This window comes from Chiroxiphia lanceolata, chromosome 5 (genome assembly GCF_009829145.1).
Source record: "Chiroxiphia lanceolata isolate bChiLan1 chromosome 5, bChiLan1.pri, whole genome shotgun sequence".
NCBI classification, from domain to species: Eukaryota; Metazoa; Chordata; class Aves; order Passeriformes; family Pipridae; genus Chiroxiphia; species Chiroxiphia lanceolata.
This window is the reverse complement of record NC_045641.1, coordinates 36,715,678-36,740,112: the sequence shown is the minus strand read 5'-3', so window position 1 is coordinate 36,740,112 and position 24,435 is coordinate 36,715,678. Positions and strand designations below refer to the sequence as shown.

General features: G+C 37.5%; 1 protein-coding gene across 8 annotated transcripts in view; it reads right to left on the bottom strand.

The window, feature by feature from the left end:
- Positions 1-2,774: 2,774 nt before the first annotated feature.
- LGR5 (leucine rich repeat containing G protein-coupled receptor 5) overlaps positions 2,775-24,435 on the bottom strand; it is an 87,184-nt gene continuing 65,523 nt past the window's right edge. For 3 of the 8 annotated variants that reach the window (XM_032689246.1, XM_032689253.1, XM_032689251.1), the window contains 12 exons: positions 22,685-22,753; positions 20,205-20,276; positions 19,351-19,422; positions 19,176-19,244; positions 18,969-19,040; positions 15,940-16,005; positions 15,672-15,743; positions 14,690-14,761; positions 12,668-12,793; positions 7,773-7,918; positions 6,014-6,097; positions 2,775-4,236 (listed from right to left, as the gene is read on the bottom strand). In XM_032689246.1, the coding sequence (XP_032545137.1) occupies positions 3,146-4,236; positions 6,014-6,097; positions 7,773-7,918; positions 12,668-12,793; positions 14,690-14,761; positions 15,672-15,743; positions 15,940-16,005; positions 18,969-19,040; positions 19,176-19,244; positions 19,351-19,422; positions 20,205-20,276; positions 22,685-22,753 (2,011 nt within the window). In that variant the 3' untranslated portion in view covers positions 2,775-3,145. The remainder of the gene's footprint in view (positions 4,237-6,013; positions 6,098-7,772; positions 7,919-12,667; positions 12,794-14,689; positions 14,762-15,671; positions 15,744-15,939; positions 16,006-18,968; positions 19,041-19,175; positions 19,245-19,350; positions 19,423-20,204; positions 20,277-22,684; positions 22,754-24,435) is intronic. The other 5 variants (XM_032689250.1, XM_032689248.1, XM_032689247.1 and 2 more) reach the window with 5 other exon arrangements.

Sequence of the window (24,435 nt, the reverse complement as noted above, 5' to 3'; positions counted from 1 at the left end):
AGTTGTGAGAGGTCATCACTGAGACACAAGAGCAAGCAAAGAGAGCAGGATCTGTTCATAAGGGTTTGTGAGTGAAGTTTTGGTAAAAGATTCAGTCTGTGTTGAGACAAAACACTGTTGCTGTCTTTTTTGCTCCACGGACAACTAATGAGAGCACATAACCCATAATATCTACTTTGTCAAGAATTTCAGACATCTAGGGAGGTTAGTGTAAATATTACAATAACGTGGGAAGGATTAATTGAGTGTGCACACCATTTTGTGAGGTGCTGGGTCATGATTAAATGCTCTTTACTGTGTAGTCACATTTTATTACAACTTACATATGTTTGAAACACTGATAGAAAAGAAAGCATGTCACCTATTTACAATCACTACACATTTACATTATATTATTTACAGATAATGAATTTAGTAATATATATGAGCAGAAAATATAGCAAATATCAATATGAAACTGTACAGGGCTTAATCTCATGTCCTTTACTGTTGTTGCATTTCACTGTAATAATAAATACAGTTCTATATTTACACATTTTACTTTAAAAATCTATTAAATGAATTTTAACAATTTCAAGTTTAAAACATCTGATCAAAATATTTCAAACATGCTTATAAAAATAAGACACAAAGCCTTTATGACTTTCTGCAAGCTAAAAAAGTTCTGATAAAAGAAGCTTTCTTTATCTAGTCTTTAGAATTATAACATTATTTTGCTTCTCAAATCTCTTTACAAACTTCTTAAATACAGCAAGCTGAAAGGAACTTCATTGACATTAAGCAGTGCAGCACAGATGGACCCCAGTTAAATTAAAGCTAAGTAAACATAGTAATAAGTATTGTGCAATGGTTGACTGATTCTCTGTTTAATCCAAAGGGGTTTCAGGCATCGTTCTGCAGCTGTATGCTGCACTGCTTCAAAAGCCACAAAAGATAAAGGATTAAGATAAGTATTCAGCTGACTTTATTGTATATAATTTTGAAGTTGATTCATTTTTTTCCTGAAGGATGAACACGTCAGCCAAAGTCAACTGATGCCATCTGTAACTGCAGAACTGAAAACATGCCAGTGTGAATGGACATGAAAATCAAGGCATATCCATTGCTGGCAACAAATTCTTCATTGTGAAAATCCATCCTTTGAGTCCCAGGAAGTTTTATATACAGAAACAGATGAACAACAGAGATCATCTGTAACTGATTACCTTAATTACTGGGCCTAGCCTAACCTTGGTAATGTTAAAAAATTAGTCCCATTCACCTGGAGGTTGAATGGCCATTAACTGAGCAGTGAGTACTGGGCTATTAAATGTTACTCCTCAGGGAGCTATTTTTAACAAAAAATTTTCCTGTGCATTTTCCTGTCTTAAATGATCAGCTCATTTAAGCAAAAGGTGCCAGCTCCCAAAAAAGAATACTGGAATATCCCCCGATGGCTTGGCCAAGGTCAAAGAATTATATTCTAGGTGACTCTGTTGTCTGAGATATTTCAACAGTAGACTTGGCAAGGACCTGACGTCTCTTCTCTTTAACTGGGATGCTTCTGATGTGTAAACATACATGCCCTGGGTTTAGCAAAGTAATAACAGATTTAAAGCCAGAGAAGAACTGTTACTCTAATCTAGCCTTTTCCTAGACTAAAACCATCAGAAGTCCCTGAATTTCAACAGCTGCTCCAATTATCTTTTTTGGCAATACATCCAATTTGAATTTAGAGACTTTTAGTGATAGTTTCACTAGCTAATGACCACCTCTGTCAACAGTTTGCACCTTTATATCTATACTCCATACTCCTAATGTCAATTTCCAGCTTATCTTATCAGATTCTCCTCAAATGAGTAGTCCTCTGCCTTCAAACTTGTTTCCCAGAAGCAGCTACTTACAAACTGTGCTCAAATCACTTATTTCTTAAGTTGCATTAAGTTTACGATATTCATATCCTTTTCAATTTCACAATGTTCTTTACAGTACGTGAATGAAATAACTGAAATATCCCAGGAGTGCTTGCATCAGCACTAAGAACACAGATCACATAACCTCTTCACACCTACTTGATATCGCCTTAGCTCAGGATATTGACTGTCCTTAGTCAAAAGGTCATAGTGGCCTCTAAATCTTCAACTAACCAATGACCATGAACTAGCAGCTTTCTAGAATCACTGTTTCACAGGACAGAGATCATGCCGTGAGCAGGTCTATAGTTTTTGTTCCTGGAAAAATTACCTTAAATGAACTCGCTATGTGAGTGCCTTTGGTGTCTTTTAATAGCTCTCAGCATGCCAATTTTTTTATATTGATGACTTTATATGTAGTATTTTCCACCCTCAAATTGTATGAGTCATCTGCCAATGTTATCATCAGTAATTCTGGGAGTAATTCTACCAGCATGGTAGCAATTCAGGATGAAACTGTGCAGAACCTCATTAGAAAAATATCCATGTGACAATTCCTTGCCATTTAAAATCACATTTTAAATGCTTAATAGGATTTTGATTAACTTCTTTCACATCGTGTTACCTTTTGTAACTTTAGCTGACAATTAAAAATGCTTTGTCAAGTTGGATGACTTCCAAAATCCAAACTCGATGCCAGTTAAACCATTTAATCAGCTTTATCAAACATGGAACTTCACCAAAGGGTATTCTGCAGAAACCTTTAGGACTTGAACAGACTGCTCTTTCATTTAGGTATGTTGCTGAATGAAGGCCATAAACAGATGCTTATAAATATAATCATGGCACTGAAAAACTATTATTAAAAACAAATTGCAATAAACAGGAAAAAAAATAACACAACCCCTGAGAATATCAGGTGATGCTTTGAAAAAAGGTTATAAATTCAACATGCTATTTTTGCTCTTGACCAATTGATGCCCTTTCTGACTACTGCTACTTTAAAAGAGAGCAGCTGATACACCTGCACAAACTTCAGCAGCTCTCAGTTTCTTTCTTCATCTCAGCATTTCAGAAGCAGGCTGAGAAGGCTCAAGTATTGGATTTTCAGCCTGCCACAAGTGTTGTCACTGTTTTCTGATGTGTGTAACTGTAATTCAGAAGCACTCTCTAAGACTGTATGCACACATCCACACTTACTTTCAGGATTAAAAATGCTGTAAACAGAGATATTTTCTGTACCGCCACTGAAACTAGTGACAGGGAACGAATGCGACTGACGAAAGATTGCAGCCTTCTGTCATTTGATAGGATGATGGCATTAATGAATTGCTGGTGGGCATATCGTACGATATGCTGGCACTTGTAAAGGTCACCAATGCTTGTGTTGAGTCACAAGATTGTTTTTCTATGTCTTCTGAATTCACAGAGATCAGACTAGTGTGTTTTGATCTCCGCCATAACAAAGTTTGCTTTCGCAGACTTCCAAAATCCTCCTTAAAGTGTGGATTGAAAAGTATATAAAGCAGTGGGTTTAGACATGCTGGCAGCGGGACAATCACTAGGAGTATTGACTTAATCACTTCTGGGCTGATAAAGGTGAGGTTTAGTAAGGAGGAAAAAGATAAAAAGGCCACAGGGCAATAAAGAATGCAATTAGTAAAAAGTAGCAAGGCTATATGTTTGACCATAGAGCAATCCCAAATGTTGTCTAGTTCTCCCTTTTCTAAACTACAGTAGAGCTTTGTATAAGCAATAGTCATTACCAGAAAACAAAGGGAGTTCAGTAATACCAGTGCTACCATGTAGCCCATAGCAGTGGATTCTCCAAACGGTAGTGGTAAACAAAGCGGAGAAATCCCATACTCACTTCCAGTGAGAAGTGGTATCACTGCAATGATTAGTGCCAATATAAAGCAAAAGAAAATGGCAATTTTTGCACCAGCAATGGAGGATTTTGTTTCAAACTTTGCAGCATGCTTTAAAGAGAATGCACGTTCAAGTGCAGCTAGGGTAAGGAGCAAAATGGAAGCCTCCGAAGCAAAAATGGAGAGAAGGCCAGTTATTTGGCAACCAATTCCACTTTCCCACTGTGCTCCATACTGAGCAAAGCTACCAAAAGTTGATGCATCCACGCTAGCCAGTACTCCACTGGCCATACCCATCAAGGCATTTACAACAGCTATTAAAGCGATCAAAAGTTTTATGGAGGACATATCCAATGGAGACCCGAAAACGGTAGCAGACACCAGTGCATTGCAAATTAAGGTCAAACCCACGATGGTCCACACTCCAATTCTAATTAGCCAGCTACCAAACAGATGGTCACAGGGTTTAAAGGGACCTGAAATGACAAAATCAAAAGGGTAAGGAAAAGCCACGTAAACTAAAAATTTTTGTGCTTTCTAAGACATTGAAGTTCATGCTTCTTGCAGATTCTCAGCATAGCCGAGCAGCGAATTTTAATTCCAAAAGGCGAGCTGGAAATCTGCTCTTCCATTGCAGTAATCTGAGACCTTGATAACATGCTGCTAAATACGTGTTGCATGTTGCATTACTGGTGCACATGAATCTTTGTCCTTCAACATTAATAGTCTATGGGTTTCTTTTTGTGCCTAGCAGTACAAATGCAATGTGAATGTCAACTTTTGTGGCTTCAAGAAATGATGTGATATTTGCCAGTGTGTGAAAAAAGCTGAAAACATTCTCACTAAATTAGGCTGGGTTGCTAATGAGTCTTAGTGGAGTGCAATGTAACGGATATGGAGTGATGCACACTGACTACCTTACAACATGTCATTACACAATCCAAGAAAATTGAGGCTCTCTTTGCATTTGGAAGTGCTGCCTTTTTGGATATCCTGTGGCTAAAGTCAGGTCATTATGGCTGAAGCCTGCTGTATATTCTCATAGAATTGAGGCGCATATGCTGTGCAGTTGAAGCTGAATGCTCTGCAGTCTGAGAAGCATTACTTACCTCAGTCCAAGTGACCAAAGCAAGTCCTTCACAGTGGTCTGTGCTTTTCCATGAAGACTTAAAATGCTGCAGCTGAAATGTGCTCCACATGACTATGGCTGTTGTCATCAAGCATAAGGACCTATTGTGTCAGTTTTTCTCAGTTACTGTTTGAAAGATCAAAGCTAAACTTTTGGGTCTGGTGATAACTTGCCTTGAAGACAGCAATGTTTTCATGAACTCAGGAGTTGTATTTAGGCCACCAGAGAATATGTGCCAGTCAAATGTCTCTATCCTTTGGCTTCCTACCTTTTCTATTCCTCTTTATGTAACTTCAAAAAATTTACTATTATTTGCTGTTGCAAATAAGAATCTTGGCTTGAAATGAATGCTGAAGTACAAGTTGTCACTTGCTTTTGTTTTTTTGTTCATGTTTCACAATCAAAGAATGGCTAGGGAAAACATTTGCTGAATCAAGCAAGCAAAACTTATGACCATGGCTACAGCTAGAAGTGACCTTCCAAAGGCATGTTTCTTTCCTTTCCTTAAATGAAACTTCCAGTGGAATTGGTGGCCAGTAGCTTTGCTATTCCATTGGTATATTTCTTTTTCCTTTCTGTCACACTTTGAATACAGGATGTACTACTTTATAAAGAAAATTACAGTGCTGGGTGTCCTTCCTGAGGGATTGTGTACATCGATGCAGTAGTGCTTGGTATTTCCTAGACACTGAACTAACTGTATGTTGTTCAAGTTGCTCACATGTAAATAAGTCAGTGAAGTTCAGAAGAATTACTTTAGCTTTACAAAAGGCTGAGTGAGCAAAGATTCTGTTGCCTTTCTCATCTGTTTCTTAGTAGAAAAGTCTTTCCTTTCCCATTCCCTTGATATGGGGATCAATTCTGGTGAAAAGGGGCCCAGAGTAAGTATCTGTTTGATGACTGGGTAAAGCTTTTGTTACACTCATAGATGAATTTAGTAGCTGAATAGTTTTCTGGAGTTTAATGCAAAATTTTATATTATTGTGCAATGTATTTGTATTAAACTCATCAAATTACTGCACAATGTCATGTTGTTGTCCTAGTATCAGATTCTGAATTTGTTCTGCATTTAGAATATCTGATAACACTGTCCTTGGATTCCCATCTGTCTGACAGTTTCATACCTGGAGAAGGTGAGCACTGCACTGAATGATGAGATTTCAAATCTTCTTCAAAGTCAAGAAAAAAATCCTCAAAATCACGTTCATCTATAGGGGAGAAAAGACCCAGATTTGTTACTGCAATTTTCAGGAAAACTTCTTTTAGTAAAAGTTGTGAAAATTCCCATGGCATTTAAGGCTTGGTCTTGTCCCTTTGCCTGCCAAACTGTGAGCAGAAGCAGACGTATGCCTACTTGGTTTTGAATTACTGCGCTTGGGATTATTTAAAAAGTAGGTATCATTACTTCTCTGAAAATAATCACTAAAAGATACATTCTCTTTTACCTACTTTGCAGTGTGATGACTGCTTAGGAAGGAGTTTAAAATACAAATTCTGCTGTTGTGTCAGGCTACTAAGAATCAATCAAGTTTTCTGTGCTTCCTATGTCATCACTCTAGTACATATTCTTGTCTCTAATGCCTCTACTCTTGCTAAACTCTGAGACTTACTGGTTTGCAGGGGCAGACACAGCACAGAAAGCAAATCTGTGCACCTACGTAACAGATAACCTGTCAAGTAACAGACCTTGTGCTAGAGGGGAAGAGAAGTATACTCGTCTTGTGTCTTGGAGAGCAGCTACACTCTCTGGCAACCCTACATGTATGTACAGACTGCGGAAAGAGAGGCTGGAAATCAGTGCTGCAGAAAGGGACCTGGGGGTCCTGGTGGATGGCAAGTTGAATATGAGTCAGCAGTGCCCTGGCAGCCAGGAGGGCCAACTGTGTCCTGGGGGGTATCAGGCAAAGCATCACTAGCTGGTCGAGGGAGGGGATTGCCCTGCTCTGCTCTGCACTGGGGCAGCCTCACCTTGAATACTGTGTGCAGTTTTGGGAGCCACAACAGAAGAAAGATATTAAGCTGCTAGAGAGTGTCCAAAGGAGGGCAGTGAGGATGGAGAAGTGTCTGGAGGGGAACCCGTATGAAGAGTGGCTGAGGTCACTTGGTCTGTTCAGCCTGGAGAAGAGGAGACTGAGGGGAGAACTCACTGTGGTCTTCAATATACTCCTGAGGGGAGGCAGAGGGGCAGGAACTGATCTCTTCACTCTCATGACCAGTGACAGGACTCGAGGGAACGACATGAAGCTGAGTTCAGGGGAGGTTTAGGTAAGATATCAGGAAAAGGTTTTTCACCAAAAAGGTGGCTGGACACTGGAACAGGTTCCCCAGGGAACTGGTCACAGCACCAAGCCTGTCTGAGTTCAAGAAGCGTTTGGACAATGCTCTCAGGCATACGGTGTGATTCTTGGGATGTCCTGTGCAGGGCCAGGAGTCAGACTCGATGATCATAATGTGTCCTTTCCAACTCAGCATATTCTATGATTCTAGGAAAAAGCATGCCAAAGTAGCCACTTAAGCTGTAAATCACCCTGAAGCATGTGGGTAAGCCAAGTATGTGTTGCTACTTGGCTGGCAAGAAACTACATCTTTGCTGGCCTGTTCCTGTATGGAGTTACACACCAGCTGCACTTCCCTGTCTCTAATATAAAGGGAAGATTTCATTTCCTACATTAATATAGCTACTGTTTGGACAAAAACGTGAGGGAGTGAGATTTTTGAATGGCAGACCTAAAATAATGCGTTTGTTAAGCATAGGAATGCTTTAATAACACATTATTGGGCAAGAGAGAGGGCGAGCCTCTGTGACTGTAAAGAGTATTGGATTTAACGTCACAGGTTGCTCGCAGCCTGTGAGTAGATTTAAAAGCCTAAGATGATGGTTACCTTGAATTTGTAACAGCCCAGCATCCTTCCTATGAAAATCATCAATGCTGCTATTCTCATCTTTGTTCCATTGGCTGGAGATTTTGTAGTGGCTCTCACAAGCTCCAAAGGCACAGCACTGATAAGCATAAGGCATTTCCATGACCCTGCAGAAGAATAAAGAAGCATGCCATGATACTGCTTTAACATTAGAATTATTGGATTGTACTGCTCCTTTACCGTCAGCACAAAGGAAATAGTTTAAATATCCATGACTGAAAGTAAAAACATCTGAGTAAAAATCAGTCATGATAATCCAAAATAACGACTCGCAAATCAAATTCCACTTCAGAAATGCAGATGATTTCTAGGCTAATTTTAGTAAAGCAACAATGAAGGTTTTTTATGTGTTTTCATAGGACACATGAAAGTGGGAGATCTATGCCTTGCCACTAAGTGAATATTAATTAGAGTTATATTTCTATTTTATGATTTTTAATGATTTTACTGTGTAACTCAACAGTTTCTCCAACACTTACTTTCTTAATGGTTTCTTTTAAAAAAAGCAGATGCAAAGATCCCAACTGATCTACTAGCCTAACAGGCAAAATCAAAAAACTTCCAAAATGGAATTTCTTCAATTTTGGGAGAATGAGTTCTTTTGGAATTCAAGCTTTATTCACCTCTTTCCATATCCAACCCTTTTCACAGTAAGATGGCAAAAAGGAGATTGTGTCTTGTGCACAGATCAAGACAGCAGTGTTCCAAACCAAAAGGTGAGTGAATGAGAATTTCGCACTGTGTGTGAAAATATATCACTGAGAGAAAGGTTTTCCTTTATTAATTGTCTTAGAAGTGAGCACAGCCCTTGCAGGACACTGGATGCTCATTTATAACTCTTAAGATAATTAGTATTCCTAACACATAACTGAATATATGTCAGTGAGTTCCTATGATTATGACGGTTTCTTTTGTCAGAAAATTGCACATTTCTAGTATGCTGTCAATTTAATTCCTTTGGAGATGTGTAAATTCTGGGGTAGCACAGGAGAATTACATATATCCGAGTTCTATAGACTACTTCTTCAATTCTGTAGATATATTTTATGCTTTGGAAGCAGAGCTATTTAATTTGCACAGTTTGCCAATAGCACATAATAAAACCTAGCAACTCACCTTAATTCTGAAAGCCCACTAAACCAAAAAATTCAAAGGTAAATAGGTGATTAGAAACTATTCTGACTTGATTTAAAAGGAATAAAGTAGAATTAGATCCTCCTATCAGATTACTTTCAAGAGGTTAATCGTGTAAATTAACATAATGAGTGTAATAAGCAACCTCTAACCCCTGGGAAATCTGCAAAGAAATCAGGCTGAATCAGGCCCAGTGCCAAAAGGACTTAAACTTGTGCACTAGCCAAAAGCAGGTACAAAGGAGAACAAACAGAACCTTGAGCCCCAAAGTGATTTTTAAATTAGTTCATTTTGGGGCATTTAGATTCTAATACACTTACATTTCTGATGGGAATTAACCAGAATAATCTGTACCCTTGTACCCAAGACAAAATTTTTAGGGTACTCAATAAAAGTTCAAGATAACCAAGATCTAACTATGAAGCAACCTCATGCCAGCAGATTTAAATACTTCATTTTAACTCATTCTTGTCCACATGCCATCTTTTAAAATAAGGAGATTATCTTGATTAAATATTTTTGAACACTTTTCCCAGAAGCCCTTCTTAAATAACCTATTATTATACCCATAGATTACTAGACTAACCCATAGCTAATCATTTGGGATAAAAACAATCCCAACCCCCAACAAGAAATGTCCTTTTTTGGAACAAAAAAAAAAATTAATCAAAAGAAACACTGACAGTTCTGTGAAGTGATGTCTGCAACTTGTGCCTTCAGACCTTTTGGAAGACATTGATGTAGTTATGGGAATGAACAGTTAGTGGATATTTTAGGCTCAAGGGACTAACAGAAATGTATTCTCTGGTTATTCAAGCAGCTCTATGTACTTAATAATTACAGATTTCCAGATGCTGTTGTGCTTCTACTTGCCTGCTGGCCTGTCATACACTGGAAATGCAGACCTCTCACATTGTACGGGTCGACTACTTTGATGATGCATCACGGCTTTTAAGTGATCTTTATAGAGCAAGACTCAAATTAGCAAATGCTGCTGAATCTACATGCAAAGTACAATTGCACACAATGGCTGCAACCCAGAACACAGAGGACAAAACATACTTTGCAATGCAGGGAAATAGGTATCAGTTCTTTCTTGCAAAAGGTACATTAAAAAAAAAAGAAAAAAAAGGAAGGAGCTCTCAGAACTCTCAGAGGTGTACAGTGCTGGAAGCAGTCCAGATAAGCTAGTGCTTATTTGATGTGGGTAATTAGATTTGGACTTTGTCAAATTAAACTCTTTTAGAAACACTGGCTGAATTTATTTTTATATACTGCTTATCTTACTAATGATATCGGCATCCTTGATAATTTCTTTTCCTCTAGCAAGGAATGCCTCTTTCTTTTTCTCTTTTTAGATTAAGCAGCAGAGGACACAAGGTTATTTTCTACCTCAGACAGGTGTGGGGTTGATGGTGAACAGGAAGGCACAGTTATGATGAATGGAGCAAAGCACTGAGTTCTTTACAGAGCTGAATCAAAGCATCAGATCAAGAAGGAAGGAGTGGCTGGCAGCCTGACTGCTTCCTCAAGGCTTGTCATAATAGGCTGGGCTCAGCTCTGTAGGGTGTACTAGTGCCATTGATGAAAATGGGGAAGAGGATGCTCAGCTCTTTCATGTGTCTGTATTGATCAATTTAGATGAGTAGGAAGTTTTTATACAGGAATTCGTCTTTAATGTTCTAACAGTGGTTAGAACTGTCTAGTTACAACAATTACAAAGGAAAAAATATAATTTTGGTTTAGATCTCTGTTCAGGTTTGGTGCTTCATGCATTATCTGTGCAGTGATCCTGTGTGAAGTCTTGATTTTCTTTTGAATTATGGTAAAAGTCATGCAGACTGTAGGTCAGGAGTTTATTCTCTCCTGACTGGATATAATTTGTTTTTACAGATGTTAATCAACTCTAGATATATTAATCATACTTTGAATACTTTTTTTAGGACTTAAGTTAGTTGGACACATCCTTGTTAACAATTTACCCAGACTAAATACACTGTACTTTCATTTGAGCAATGTTCACAATTTTACCAATGGAAAAATCATATAAAGTATATTTTTGAGAAAAGAATTTAAAAAAATAGTTAATCCAGTTGAATAATGGATTATTCTAGGACTGCTGCAGCACCTCTTATAGCTCTAGGTTATGGTATATACATCACTATATACTTGGCAGGTTGGAGTAATGCATTTTCTTGTGTTCACATTCTTTTGAAGAAACTTCAATTATTTTAGAATTGTCACCTGCCTCAATTTCTGGGTAAAGTCTGTGAGAGAAGAAAAAGCATGGTATAAGCTCAGCCTCAACCATTCATGATATCTTATGGTACTAGCCTCTAGACCTGTTAGACCCATCTCAAGATCCCTAGTGTAAGAGAGACATAAGGCCTCTAGTACTTTGAATGCTAATGTTATGAAGTGGTTTCATGCACTGTGATGAAGTCAGCACCCGATCTCCTCTGTGACAAAATACAATTTTTGGGTTTATTAAGACTTTTAAGGCATTACTTCCTAACCTTGGAAACATTTTTTGTAGCTCTTATCTCAGTTCATATTAACAAGCCATCATAGAAGTGTTCTAGGGTGGATTCCTCCAGTGCTGTATACAGAGGCTTAATCAGCTCCACACTTCTATTCATGATTCCCTTATTGATAACTCCAAACACTCCAGTCTTTTTCATTAGTGGTAACATCTTCAGCTGTTTGCCTGCTAAGACTCTTGGGACTTTTCCAGTGTAAAAGGCAAATCTAATGAAGACATAAGATGGAGCATCCATCTTTGGAGATACTCAGAAGCTGTCTGGACATGGTCCTGGGCAAGTGGCTCCAGGTGACCCTGCCTGAGCAGGTGGTTGGACAAGATGGCCTCTAAAGGTCCCTTCCAACCTCAACCACTCTGTGATTCTGTAACTACATGCACACTGTTCAGCTGTTTCATATTTTATGATAACTGAGCTTCTTACAGTAAAACACGATAAAATGTATGTTGCACTTGGCATCCTCTAATTAAAACATAAAAATGAAGGGAGAGTTAGACACTTCCAAATACCCTGAATTCAGAGACAAAACTCTCTTTGCTGTGACCCTGAAATTAATTCAGTTGGTTAGAGCATGGTGCTAATAAAGCCAAGGTCATGGGTTCAATACCCATACAGGGCATGATCATGTAGTGGCTGGCAGAGCTGCAAATGATCTTTAGAGGACACTTCCTTCCTGTGTCACAGAGGACCCAGCAGAAATTATTAGTATCAAAGTGTATTAGTAATAATGGCAAAGTATTATCTGAATCTTAATCAAAAGATTACAGAAAAATCATGTTCAAACCAGTAAAATCTTCTGGACTTTCAGGAGTATATTCTTCCCTTGTATTTTCTGAGTTCTCATTAAATATAATGGAAGTTCTGTAAGCACAGTTCAGTAGAAGAAGGGCATATCACTAAGCTGCCAGCGATATTGTTTTAACAGCTTTTGAAACATATCAACAGGAAGCAGATGTGGCTCGTACTAAGCAAGTATTGAGGTTAATATTTCAAAACCCTTCACAGTTTCTTCAGTTATAAGTGAGCATAATAAAATAAGTCTATCATTTTTATCATATTTGCTTTAGTTTTAATGGCACAGATCAAAGACTGGCAATACGAAGTAACATGCATTACACACTGACACACCTTCCATTGCACATGAACACAAATGTGGCTTATTAGTTTTAATCATATACTCACTTGAGTTCTGGAAAATTTTCAGATGTTATCAAACTTTGTAGGGCATGATTTCCTGTTAATTTTAAATGAGTTAAACCATGTAGCCCCGTCACAGGAAAAGAGGACAAAAGGTTGGATGACACATCCCTGCATAACAGCAAATAAAAATCAGCTTATGGTTTTCATTTTTTTCTTCAGCAGTAGAAGTGTCACATCGGAAAAACAAGTTAAACTTTTCTAACTCAATAAAAATGCCTGCATTAAACAGAGGCCCCAGTCAGCAGAACAAAGTTACAGCACAGCTCAGGAGCACACAGCTATATATCCACAGAAGAAAGCTAACAGTAATATCTAGCAGTTAGTTGGGTCTGTGTTGCCAGATTTTGACTCCAAATGTTCACAGTGCCAGTTTTGAGACTAGCAAATGAATTTAAAATCTGTTCATTAGACTGTCTGAATTCAAAGGAGCCAGTGCCAGAACAGCTTCCCACAGTTTAGAAGATTCAGTGGAATGACAGAGGGCACGGCTGCCCTGAAAGCTCTATTATAAGGAGGAGGTGAGGTGTATGGGGAAGATGTGAGTTTCAGGGTAGGACAGGTCTGGGCTGGAGCAGATGAAGATGACATTTCCAAGCTGAGGTTTGTCTGAGTAGCTGAGGGAAGACAGTGTCGATGAACACAGACATGTAACTAGGAAAGTAAAACAGATGAATGAAAAAGTGATAAGTGATCAAGGAGATATGGTAATGAAAGAGGGGGGAGTTCAGAAGAATTCTGTTCTTTACTTTGCTTTCTCTCTTCCAGTGATTCATTCCATGAGCCTTTCAGTCCTCCTCACAATTATCTACACTGCAATACTTTAGATTGTCAACAGTCAAGGAGGAAGAAGGGGAATCTGATGCAGCTGAAATGCTTTTATGCCCAAGGCTGAACAGCAAAGTCTGGAATATATATTGAAATCTAAGGCATAGACTTAAAATAAGGTGTGCTGATGGACTGGTCTTCTACCTATCTGGTTCAATGCATCTTCTTGCGCACAGCATGATTAAATACCAAAGGTAAAATTCAGGTCCTACTGCAATGGTAAAAATGACCACCGACTTCAGTCAGACCAAGGTTAGAGACTAGCATTTCAGGGAACTCTGGTACACTGTTTTATTGTCTCTGTGTTAAAGGACTTTTTTCTTTAACCCCTTCTATACGTTATTGCCCAAAGCTACAATTTACTGCTCACCTCACAAAGTAGGGAGGGCCCCAAAAGGGATGTTATAGACAAAAATGTCTCTGTGGACATTTTTCAGTGCACCATCAGAAGGCTTTGCACATCAACAGAAATGAATAACCCTTTCCAAATTCCAAGTTCCCAGCAGCTACTGAATTATCTGTGAGCAAACGCTCAGCAGCATATCTTTGTGACAACTACGCAGCAATATGACTCCAGAGGAATTTTTTTTCATGTCTTCCCTACACAGCCAATATCTCAGGGATTCACCTTTAAAAAGGCATTACAATGAGAGTGGGAAGGACGAAAAAAATTAGTAAGGACTGAGAAGTGCTTGTGAACAAGGCCTGCAAATCTAGTTGCTGATGTTTTGACCACTAACTGCTCTGCCTGAACTCACTAAAGAAGAGAAACTGTTTTGTCAAATGAGGAACAAAGAAATAAGACTGTACACTGAAAAAACTTTCTTATTTAATTTTTAATCCAATTCTTCAGTCTTGAAACATAACTAACAGGAAAGATTCCCCACTCCTACAGCAAACTAAACTGCTAACAAACTGAATGAAGAAAGGTAGATGCACTGATAATCATCATGGACCCCAAATCATGCTGATTACACAGGGTTGTATGCAGCTTTGCCATAATATCTATGGGAACTGGTGAAGTACAAGAAAGCAGACATTTAGATATCGATTCAACAGACCAGATGATCAGAACAGAAAAAGCCTCCATTTCTGCTGGGGCACCAAGCTATTAAATTTTTGTATGCTCTTGCCATAAAAATGCAAAAATTTGAACGCAAAAGATATACGAATACTTACAGTTTGATCAGAGATGGTAAAGAGGAGAAGGCATTAGGGTGAATAATTTTAATTTTGTTCCAAGCTAAATCCCTACAAGAAAAGTGAGTAGAAAATGACATACCCACTGAATGAATATGGAAGTTTTCAAACACTTGATTAGGATGCTTAAATATAAAGAAGGTATTAACTACAGGCAAATATTTTCAGTAAGTTTCTGCAGATCTCATAGTGCAAAATGTTTTTTTTTTCATTTTTAAGTTGATAGTCAGTTGTGGTGCTAGTTGTTAAACTGACAGTGCTCTTAAAACATCTTAATGCCTTCCAGTCTAAGGCTTTTCAGTCTGCTTCACAGCCTCCTAAGGCAGCAGAAAAGAAGGGTGGTTTATATGGACTAAGTCTTCTAAGATGATCTCATGATATGACTAAGAACAGCAAATCCACGGTCAACAGGCCTTCCTTCCTAAGCTCAATTTTCACCGCCCCTGAAAAATCAAAAAGACTAAAAGCAACTCTTAAAAAATGTATGCGTTCAATTCTGCAAAAATTTATAACCATGAGTAATTTCTTGACAAAATTACTCTGCTAGCACATATGTCTGTGTGAAAACTAGAAACCTGCATATGACTGGACTCTACGTATTAAGACACTGTTCTCTATAAAAGGACTTCATGCTCCCTAGAGCTGATTATAATGTGAACCTGTCAACAGATACCATCTTTGGCTTGGTGTCTCTCTCTACCTCCAACAGAAACATTTAAAAGTAACAGTTTTTACAGCTATAATAATATAGCTACAATATACAGATGTGTGTATTTTAATTAATTGCTGCAGATGTTAAACTTCATCATGTTTGTTCTCCTTTCACAGTTAGGATCTAATGGGTGAAAGATCGAAGTGTGGAAAAACTGAAATAAGGATCTTTTAGGATACCTAGTGGGCAGACAGTATATTCCCCATGTTTTTGAGAATTTGTGTGAATGTCTGTTGGGGGAGTACTCACAGAGATCGAAGAGCAGCCAGCTGCCGAAATGTGTCTGCTTTGATTTCACCGATTTCATTGTGGTGCAAGTCACTGAAAAAGCAGTAAGAATCTCCTCAGTTTCAAAGACACTTGTAGGGCACTCTGGGGTGTTTTAGATTGTGTTTACGATCCACATCAATATAGTGTATCTGGGGTGTGTCAAATCAGCCAGCAACAACTGAGTTAATTATGCTCAAACACACATAGATGCTTCTTTTTAAACTTTTTAGGGTAGTTTGACACTTACATTTTTTGGAGTTTTTTACAAGCAGTAAAACAGGGTAAATCTTCCAGCAGGTTATAAGACAGATCCCTGTATTATACAAGAAATGAACAGAATAATATCAGAGTAACGTTAGAAGAAAAATACTCATTATCTACTTTCATTATCTACTTTCATGCTCAATTTAAAATAACTTGGTTTTATCCACAGAATAAGAGTCTACAAACTCATTTATCTCTCATCTGTCAGATTTTGATTTCTAATTTGAGAGAGGAAGGGGAAAGGCAAGATATATTAACTCCATATCCTATATTTGCAAATTCCTTGCATTGTCTGAAGATTTCCTGCCTGAAGTATAGATTTCTGCTGAGTATTTTACAGTAACAATACTGGGCATCTACTCATAGGGAATACTGGATTTATATCACAGACTTCATATTTATCAAGTTTAAATTCTGATATTTAATCTACTCTATATATATACTCATGTATTTTTTAGAGAATATCCTGTATTTTTCTGATAAGAATCAGAATCAGCTTTCCATTCTATGCTTTTAATTAAGCACTATTGCCTCTGATTGTTAAGACTGCTGTAACTTATAACTGAGGGAAACGGTCAAAAAAAATCGGAACTAACTTTGAAATCAATCACCACATGGGGAAAAAAAAACACCTTAAAAAGACTTGAGCCAAAACTCAACAAATTACAGAATAACTGAAACATCTGGACTGATTTATAGTATAATATAACTAATCAAAACCAAGCCCAGGCGATTTGAAGAAACTAGAGGAAAAAAAAAAAGGAACCAAATACCAGTCCCCATCACCCAAGAGTCTCATCCTACACAGACAGATAGATAGATAGATAGATAGATAGATAGGTAGATGTGTGTGTGTGTTGCTCAGGGAAAGCTGAATGGGAAATATGCTTGTGAAAAGAATAGAGGAAAAAACCTTAAGCCTATAATTATGAAAAATATCCTTTTCCACAGTTATCCAGTATTATCACATGAAAGAGTAATCACTTTTCACTTCTGTGAAATTCTTCTTGCTTCTCAAATTCCTTAAAAATGGTTCATCTTCACCTATTTAATTCCTTGGCAAAACAGTATTTTCACTGTTATTTTTCCAACAGTGGCATTTAGACTATTTTATATTTGATTTGTGAAAGTAGTGCAAGTAATGACAGTGTGTGTCTTTAAGGTATTCTACTCTGATTTTAATATGTACAAAGGCATACATTAATATGTTTGGGTTTGGTTTTTTTTTTTCGTTCCAGCAAGTAAGATTATAGCCTCTGGTTTTGTATTTTTTACAGGTACTCTGTGGTCCAAATCAGACATTACAGGAGGGTATTCAATGAGCTAGAGGCTTTTAGGCCAAGGTAAAGGATGTTTTTCTATGTCTGGCAGACAGTGGCTCTTTTGTCATGCATAGATTTGTGACTTAGGTCCTTTCAAAAATATGTTAATAGCTTGAATTTTGTACATACTGACACTCCCTCTTCACACACAGAAAAAAGCTCCAAATCAGACTTGAGACCCTTCTCAGTTTCTGTCAGTGCTCCAAGAAATATTTTACTTGTTTATTTTTAAGGTCTTTTTTCCCCACTTTCTTAATATATGAGGTTCTTGGAAGCAGCAAAGGGTAAGTGGTTTCGTTTCCCACATTGATGTGCACTGCAACCATGCTGAGGGGAGTCTTTCAAGGACTGCTGTGATTGTGTTCTCAGGTACACCTTTATTGCAGCTATGCAGACACCCAGGAAGCCTCTGCTCTACATTAATCCACACTTGGAAGTGTTGGTGGCTAGGTAGGATGCACCAATTGCCTTTCAAAGCAGTGTGTGTGCTTGTAATGTTTGAGTGTATCTGAGACAGGGAGCCCCTCCAAGGGCGTGGTCTCCAAGTCACTCCTGGTGTTCAGGGCACCATTACACTTCATGGAACAGGCAAAACTAATGTGCAAACCAAAGGGAGGACTTTGCAGGCTCATTCCCATCTCACAGGAATGGGGTCAGAGCAAGTCCTGAGTACTTGAAATTGATGCTAAATTGGTTCCCCAGTCTTTTAAGTATCAGCCCTAATAATATAGGGTGATACTCAAAAACAGTAAGTGTGAATTTCCAATGGACAGTCCTACTCCACTATCCATTGTACAAGTTATTAATTGCTGTAGTATTTGTTGCCTTCTGTTTTGAGATAATTTATTGTTTTTGAGTAATACAGGACATATTTCAACTTAAGTCTGTGTGCAGACTTTCTTCTGGCAACAGACCTGCTTCTTTTATCATTCTGGAAATGATTATATTGAGTCCATTAACTTAATTTTTTTCTGGAAATTATCTTGACATCCACTCTGGTATTCAAATAATGCATTATAATTAGTGCTATTTCAATTTTGGCCAAAGAATTAATACCAAATACATTCCTAGTGATGTAATAGATGGAGGAAAGTGTTCTTGGCTCATTCTCAAAGAAGTGGGCACAATGATTGCTTTCATTAGTGATTAAGTACACTTCTAGGAAGTTTGCAAGCTAAAATAATACTGGATATTTAGTACATCAAATATACCCCAACTATGCCAAGGAATAGTCTGTTAAAATTTCAGTCAGCTACTTATGTCTGATTGAGAAAGATGCTAAAAGAGGAGCATAACAAGGACTCAAAACTACACCCCTCACCCACTCTCATTCACTTCACTGAAATATCTGCCATAGTAAGAAAAAAATCCCAAACTACTGTAGGAGAGAAAGAATGAATAAAAATAAGGTAGGCCTGTGTTTTTTTAAACAAAATCAAGAATCATTTTACCTTTTCCTAAAACTATACTAAGTAATTGTCTTTCTTAGCAATGTATGGGAAATCCTGGCTGATAAGCGGGTTGTAAACTTTTTGAGTAATACTGGGGCCCGGCTCCCTGAGCTGAATTCCTAAGACGTAATGTGATACACAGAAATAGCAGTAATTGTGTAATTTTGAAATCATAATAATTTCATTTGTCTATTAATCTCTTGTATTAATGGAATGTTAATAATGTTACTGAAACGTACAGCACTTGGAGATTAGGTAACTGGTCACAAGCTGATCTGGGGAGAGAGGTGATCTGTGCTCCTGTGAGTGTCCTATTGAAAGAATTTATGAAAAAAAAATATTACTTTTTAAAGTATGAAAACCAAGATTTTTTTTTAGGATATTCTTTACAACAAGGCAGTATCCAAGATAATAAAACAAAGCAAAAATACTTCTCTAACACTTACAAACTCTCCAGACTTGTAGTCCCTGTCAGATCAGGAAACTCTGTTAACTGTGAAGCACCATTTAAAGCCCTAGAATTTCAAAAAATAATTTCAATAAAATTACAGTAAGGGAAGTGTGGGACAACTCTCACATTCCAATATATAAAGACAATTAAAATAAAAAGTAAACACATACAGAGTTCTGAGTTCTGGTAAGTGTTGAAAAGCAGATTTTCCAACAAGTTGGATAGGGTTATCATAAAAATGTCTGAAAAAAGATGATAAAAGACATTTAATGAAAAATATTTTAAAATATCTTAAGAAAACAAATAAACTTTCTATGATGAATCACGTACTGTGCAGCTCTGATTGTAGCAGAGGTGAACCTCTGGACTTTTCTCACCCTCTAATCTATATTCATCAATCACATTCCACATTTTTAATATTCAAGTAGTAGCTGTTTTCCTGGTTTTAAAGCCAGAAGACAGTCAACAAAATATTCTCTCTTCCTTCCAGGTTTGCAAAGACAGAAATCCACATATGAAGAACTTTGTTATGATCTGAGACTTGAAAAAGTCAGAACTTTACCTACTCAGAAGAGGTTCCCTTGCCCTTTTGTAGTCATGCTGCTTTTGCAGACAGAATATTACTTAAGATGAGTCGTTATTTTTCTTACATTTATTTCACAGTTTCTTATTTTTAGGTTTGACCATTAAGTGCATTTTCATGTAAGAGAATGGGAACTCAGACTGGAATACATCAAGAGTAATTTTTACTAGCTTCTGCATTGCCAGTAGTGCTGAGAGACTTAGAAGAAACGGTTCAAATAAAAGGTCAAAGGCCAGAGACCACTACTTGCTTCCCTCAAACAGGGCATGCAAACTGCCATTCTTTCCATGAATTTGGAAAGATATGATCTTGCTTAACTGTATGATGATGTGCTACATAGTGTACTCACAAGAAAAGCTATTTGACAACTAGCCACAAATACAATACTTAGTTTCACATTCTCTAATACAAGGAGTCATTGAAAAGATTCTTATCACTTACATAGTAATAAGTGATGGATTACCCACAAATGCACGCTCAGGTATTGACTTGATATTATTGCTATGAAATCCCCTACAAAAGGAAAAATGGTTTATATGGTAAGAAAAGAAAGGGAAGACTCAATCTATATTCATTGTTTTTCATTTTTAATAAGAAGTGTGTCTGTATGTAAAGATATATTCTTGTTTTCTGGAATAAGACAGAACTGAAAAAAGCACAAGGGAAGGGAAGGGGAGAAAAGGGGAAGGAAGGAGAGGAAAGCAGAGGGAAGGGGAGGGAGAAGGAAAATTGCTGAAATTCTGCACTTTTCTAAACGAACAAAGTGATTCAGATGAAGTAAACTGCAAAATGGCCTCTTAAAATTCAGAATATATGCAAATACGTGTATAATGTAAATATACACACATATATGAACTAAGAACATTAATAGTTAGATACTAATAATTAAATAACTAACAATATATTTCTCCCTGTGCTTGTTGAACTGCAACTATTTCTTTTGCTGGATGGTACAAGTTTATCAAGTAAATGATTTTATATATAATATTGTAATGTTGATCCTCCCAAAGACACTTCTTTTTTGAAACATTTTAAACCTGTACACAACCAAAATGTAGTTGTGCCTGCTGGACAGAAAGCCAAATCTTTGTCTCATCATTAATTGCTGGATTTCATTCATATGAGTAATTTCCCATTGTGAAAAACAAAAGGAACAACTAAGATTTCAAAAGAACAATGATGATTTGTGTGGGAAACTCCCATTAGTTGAGTCGGGTATGAAGAAGGCTTCCCAGCTTAAATTTATGCATTACTAAATGTCCAATTGTTCACTGATGCAAGCACACTTGGCCATTACTTGCACAGGTTCCGCATTACTGGTTTACTTGTTTAGGCATTGTGCTACTGGTGATGAGCCACAGAGCAAGGCTTTACATCCCTACTTCCTCTGCATGCAATAAAAACATGCAGATGCAGACTCAAAGCAATATGAACATCTCATTTAATCTAGAACCAGTAAACAGACTGGTTTTGAATGAAATTCCTTGTATGGCAGAAAAACCAAGGAAATGACATGACTACTTCCCAGAGAAATATCTGCTACTAGCTGTAGACAAAAGGTGATAGTTTGTGTTTTCAGCCCAGGCACAAATTCTGAGAGACATGAGGTCCCACTCAGAAGCACCCTTACTAAGGTGGCCCTGCAATGAGCTGAACTTCTGTGGGCCTGGGCTCCCATGTGGGTGAGAACAGCAGGGCACGGACAACTGTGTGCGAGACATCCTTACAAGATCAGCTTCCAGGTCCCAAAGCACTGAACCACGTGGTTTCATGATCTGTGCTGGATTTGGGATGTCAGGTTACAGTTTCAAACTCCAAATATTTCTTGCACATAGGAGCTTAGATGCAATAATAAGTTTGATACTTAGAGGTGAAGTCCTGTGGTGGCCATCAGGCACTTTGCTGGACTGGACAAGGTGCATTTCCTGCAAACCTGAGTTTTCCATTTTTGGCTACTGACTCCAGGGATCATCAAAAAGGCAATCCTTTGAGGTCACTGGATTTCATACTAATTATTTTATGAAATAAACAGCAGCTCAGAACAGTTGGGCTGAGAAACTCAGCCTTTTCCAGAGCTGCATTCTGCCAACACTGAAGGTGCTGAACAGGAATCAAAAGTGTCTGGGGATCCCTGCTTTGGAAAAATCTCAGTTAGCTACTTAAAAGTATTTTTTTAGATCAGTTTCTGATGTATCTGGGGTACAGCCATGTCCAACTAGTATGTGATTAACTAGTTTTGTCAAAAATCTATTCTGATGGTACCAGTAACATGGTAAATAATTAAAATGGAAAGAATTCTGAACATATGCATTGATGTGTACATTGTGTGTATGATGTGTGAATATAATTTAATTATTTTTATTTTTTAATGATACAACTGTTTCTTACAATAGATTTGAATAATTTATTTTCATTGTTGATTTCTTTTAAATGCAAACTATGGCTGTGCATCCAAAAGCAGCATTACAAAAGACTATACATATTGCAAAGAAATTGCTTTAGTTTAATGGAGAAGAGGGAGGAAGTTGGTCAAGACATTTAAACCTGATGGACTAATAAGGATACCATGCCTTCTTCTTCTTAGGCTAGAAGACTGATATATTGCATTTTTTGCAAAATCTAACTGTTTGGGACTGTGTTTGGGACTAAAAGTGAATAAATTGTGTTTATTATTTACAGTATTCCAAGGATGAAGTTCCTGGAGAGAACCGACTGCACAATGCAGTTTAAAAGTAAAAGTTGTCAGCACTTGAGTGTCCTAAATTGAATGTTGAAAATGATTTTTTATGTATGCTGGCATATTTATTAGTTTATCCTAGAGTATCAGTTTGTAAGGACTACTGATAAAATCACCAGCATTAAAAAAAATAATCACACACGAGACAAAACATCCTCCTTCCTAATATGAGCTCTGTACTTACAGTTCTTTTAGGTTTGTTAGTGTCCTGATAGCAGTGGGGAAGTCGTCCAGACTGTTGTAATTTAAATCTCTGTGTAAAAAAAGATTTTATTATTTAGGTTATGCACTGCATAACAGAGTTGGCACTTGTAATAAGCTATCATCTTCCACGCACTGAGAGATACATACAGCAAAAAGCGAGGAAATCCTCAAAAGCGTATGGATGTTTTCCAACAAACTCTATTTAGGGCACATTATCATTCCTATTTTTTATCAGCACACATAAAAATGTAACTATTTTTAGTTACATCTAAGCTATTCTGCAATAAAGAGAATGTAAGTGAATTTGGATACTACTACGGGATTGCTGTTTTGTAAATTGCCTATCCTTTTCACTGCTTTAAAGTATTACCAGGGAAAAAAAAAAATCTTTCAAACAGAATATTCAACAACTCTGTTTGGTGAGCTGCATTTTACATGGCTAATACATCTCACTATAAATATTTCTAACTGTATTGTTAATTCTAAGACTTGACAATAGTCATACAAAGAATATTTCTAACCACAAAAATTGTAAAAATGATAGTTTAGCTAGGGTAGTGACCTCTGCTTTAAGAACTGCTCATGCTGCAGCAGAAATTAGATTTTATTCTGGTAGGCTGAATGGATTATAATCCTGCTTCTGCTCTCAGCATGACATATGTATCCTTTAGCATTTAGGAGATACCCCAAACTAAAATTGAGATATGCCAGTTTACTGTGATGCTCTCTGGCAATGCTTTGTGATGAAAGCAGCCTGAAAAACTGGACCAAAAGCCTTTTTAAACAGGCAAAACACAAGCCACAGTTTACAATAGATTGAAATTGAAATAGCATCAGGCTGAAGTAATGCAGGCAGGAAACTGCTGTCTGAATTCAACAAGGCTTTCCTTCCTGCTTGTAAATCTCTCCTGCTTATTGACAAAAAGAGATTACAGACATGTACGGTTTGCTTTTGCCCTCCAGTTATATGTGATTTCCAGACTTATGCGTCAATGCAAACAAATGATCTTAAAGCCGGTGTCCGTCATTTACACCAAGATCTTTAGATTATTTTGAAACTATTTGGAAACCAGTTTACAAAGTATGCAATTACTGTGCTTGAGGCAAGTGCTACACTGTCCTATTGCAGTGAAGTGGCTGCACCTACACGTACTCCCAGGTTCCTGACTGTCCTCTGTGTTTTCATCTCTCTTGTGTCAGATGGCTGGGACTGGGTTTGCAATTACTTATTCCATTGTTCTATTTTCCCCCATTTTTGACCAAGTGCCATGTGAATATCACTTAAAAAACCAAAATAGTTATATTTTCCTTCTTCCTTTCCCATCTCCCTTTCCAGTGCTACGCTAAAGGACTTCCTCTCAACTCGCAGCCAGCTAAAAGTCCAAATTGTAAAACTGCAATTCAGTGGCAAGGGATCAATGTAATCAAAACTGGTGATAAAAAAACCAACAAGCCCAAAACATCTTGCTTCCTGATCTTAATGAAACATGGAAGTGGGCAGAACGCAGTTCTGTGGATAAGAAAGCAAACAGAAACTTTCAGACTAACATTATTCATGTTTGAAACTGTTTCTTCCTCATAACATGCTTTTTAGCCTCTGTCCTGGTTTGGTAGAACATCTAAAATCTCTGAAAATGATGCAGCTGACTGTGGCAGGTGCTGTAGGAAGGATATGCAAGGTTTTACTGTCCCCGTAGCATTTTTTGGGTCTGTGACTCTAGAAGACATCTT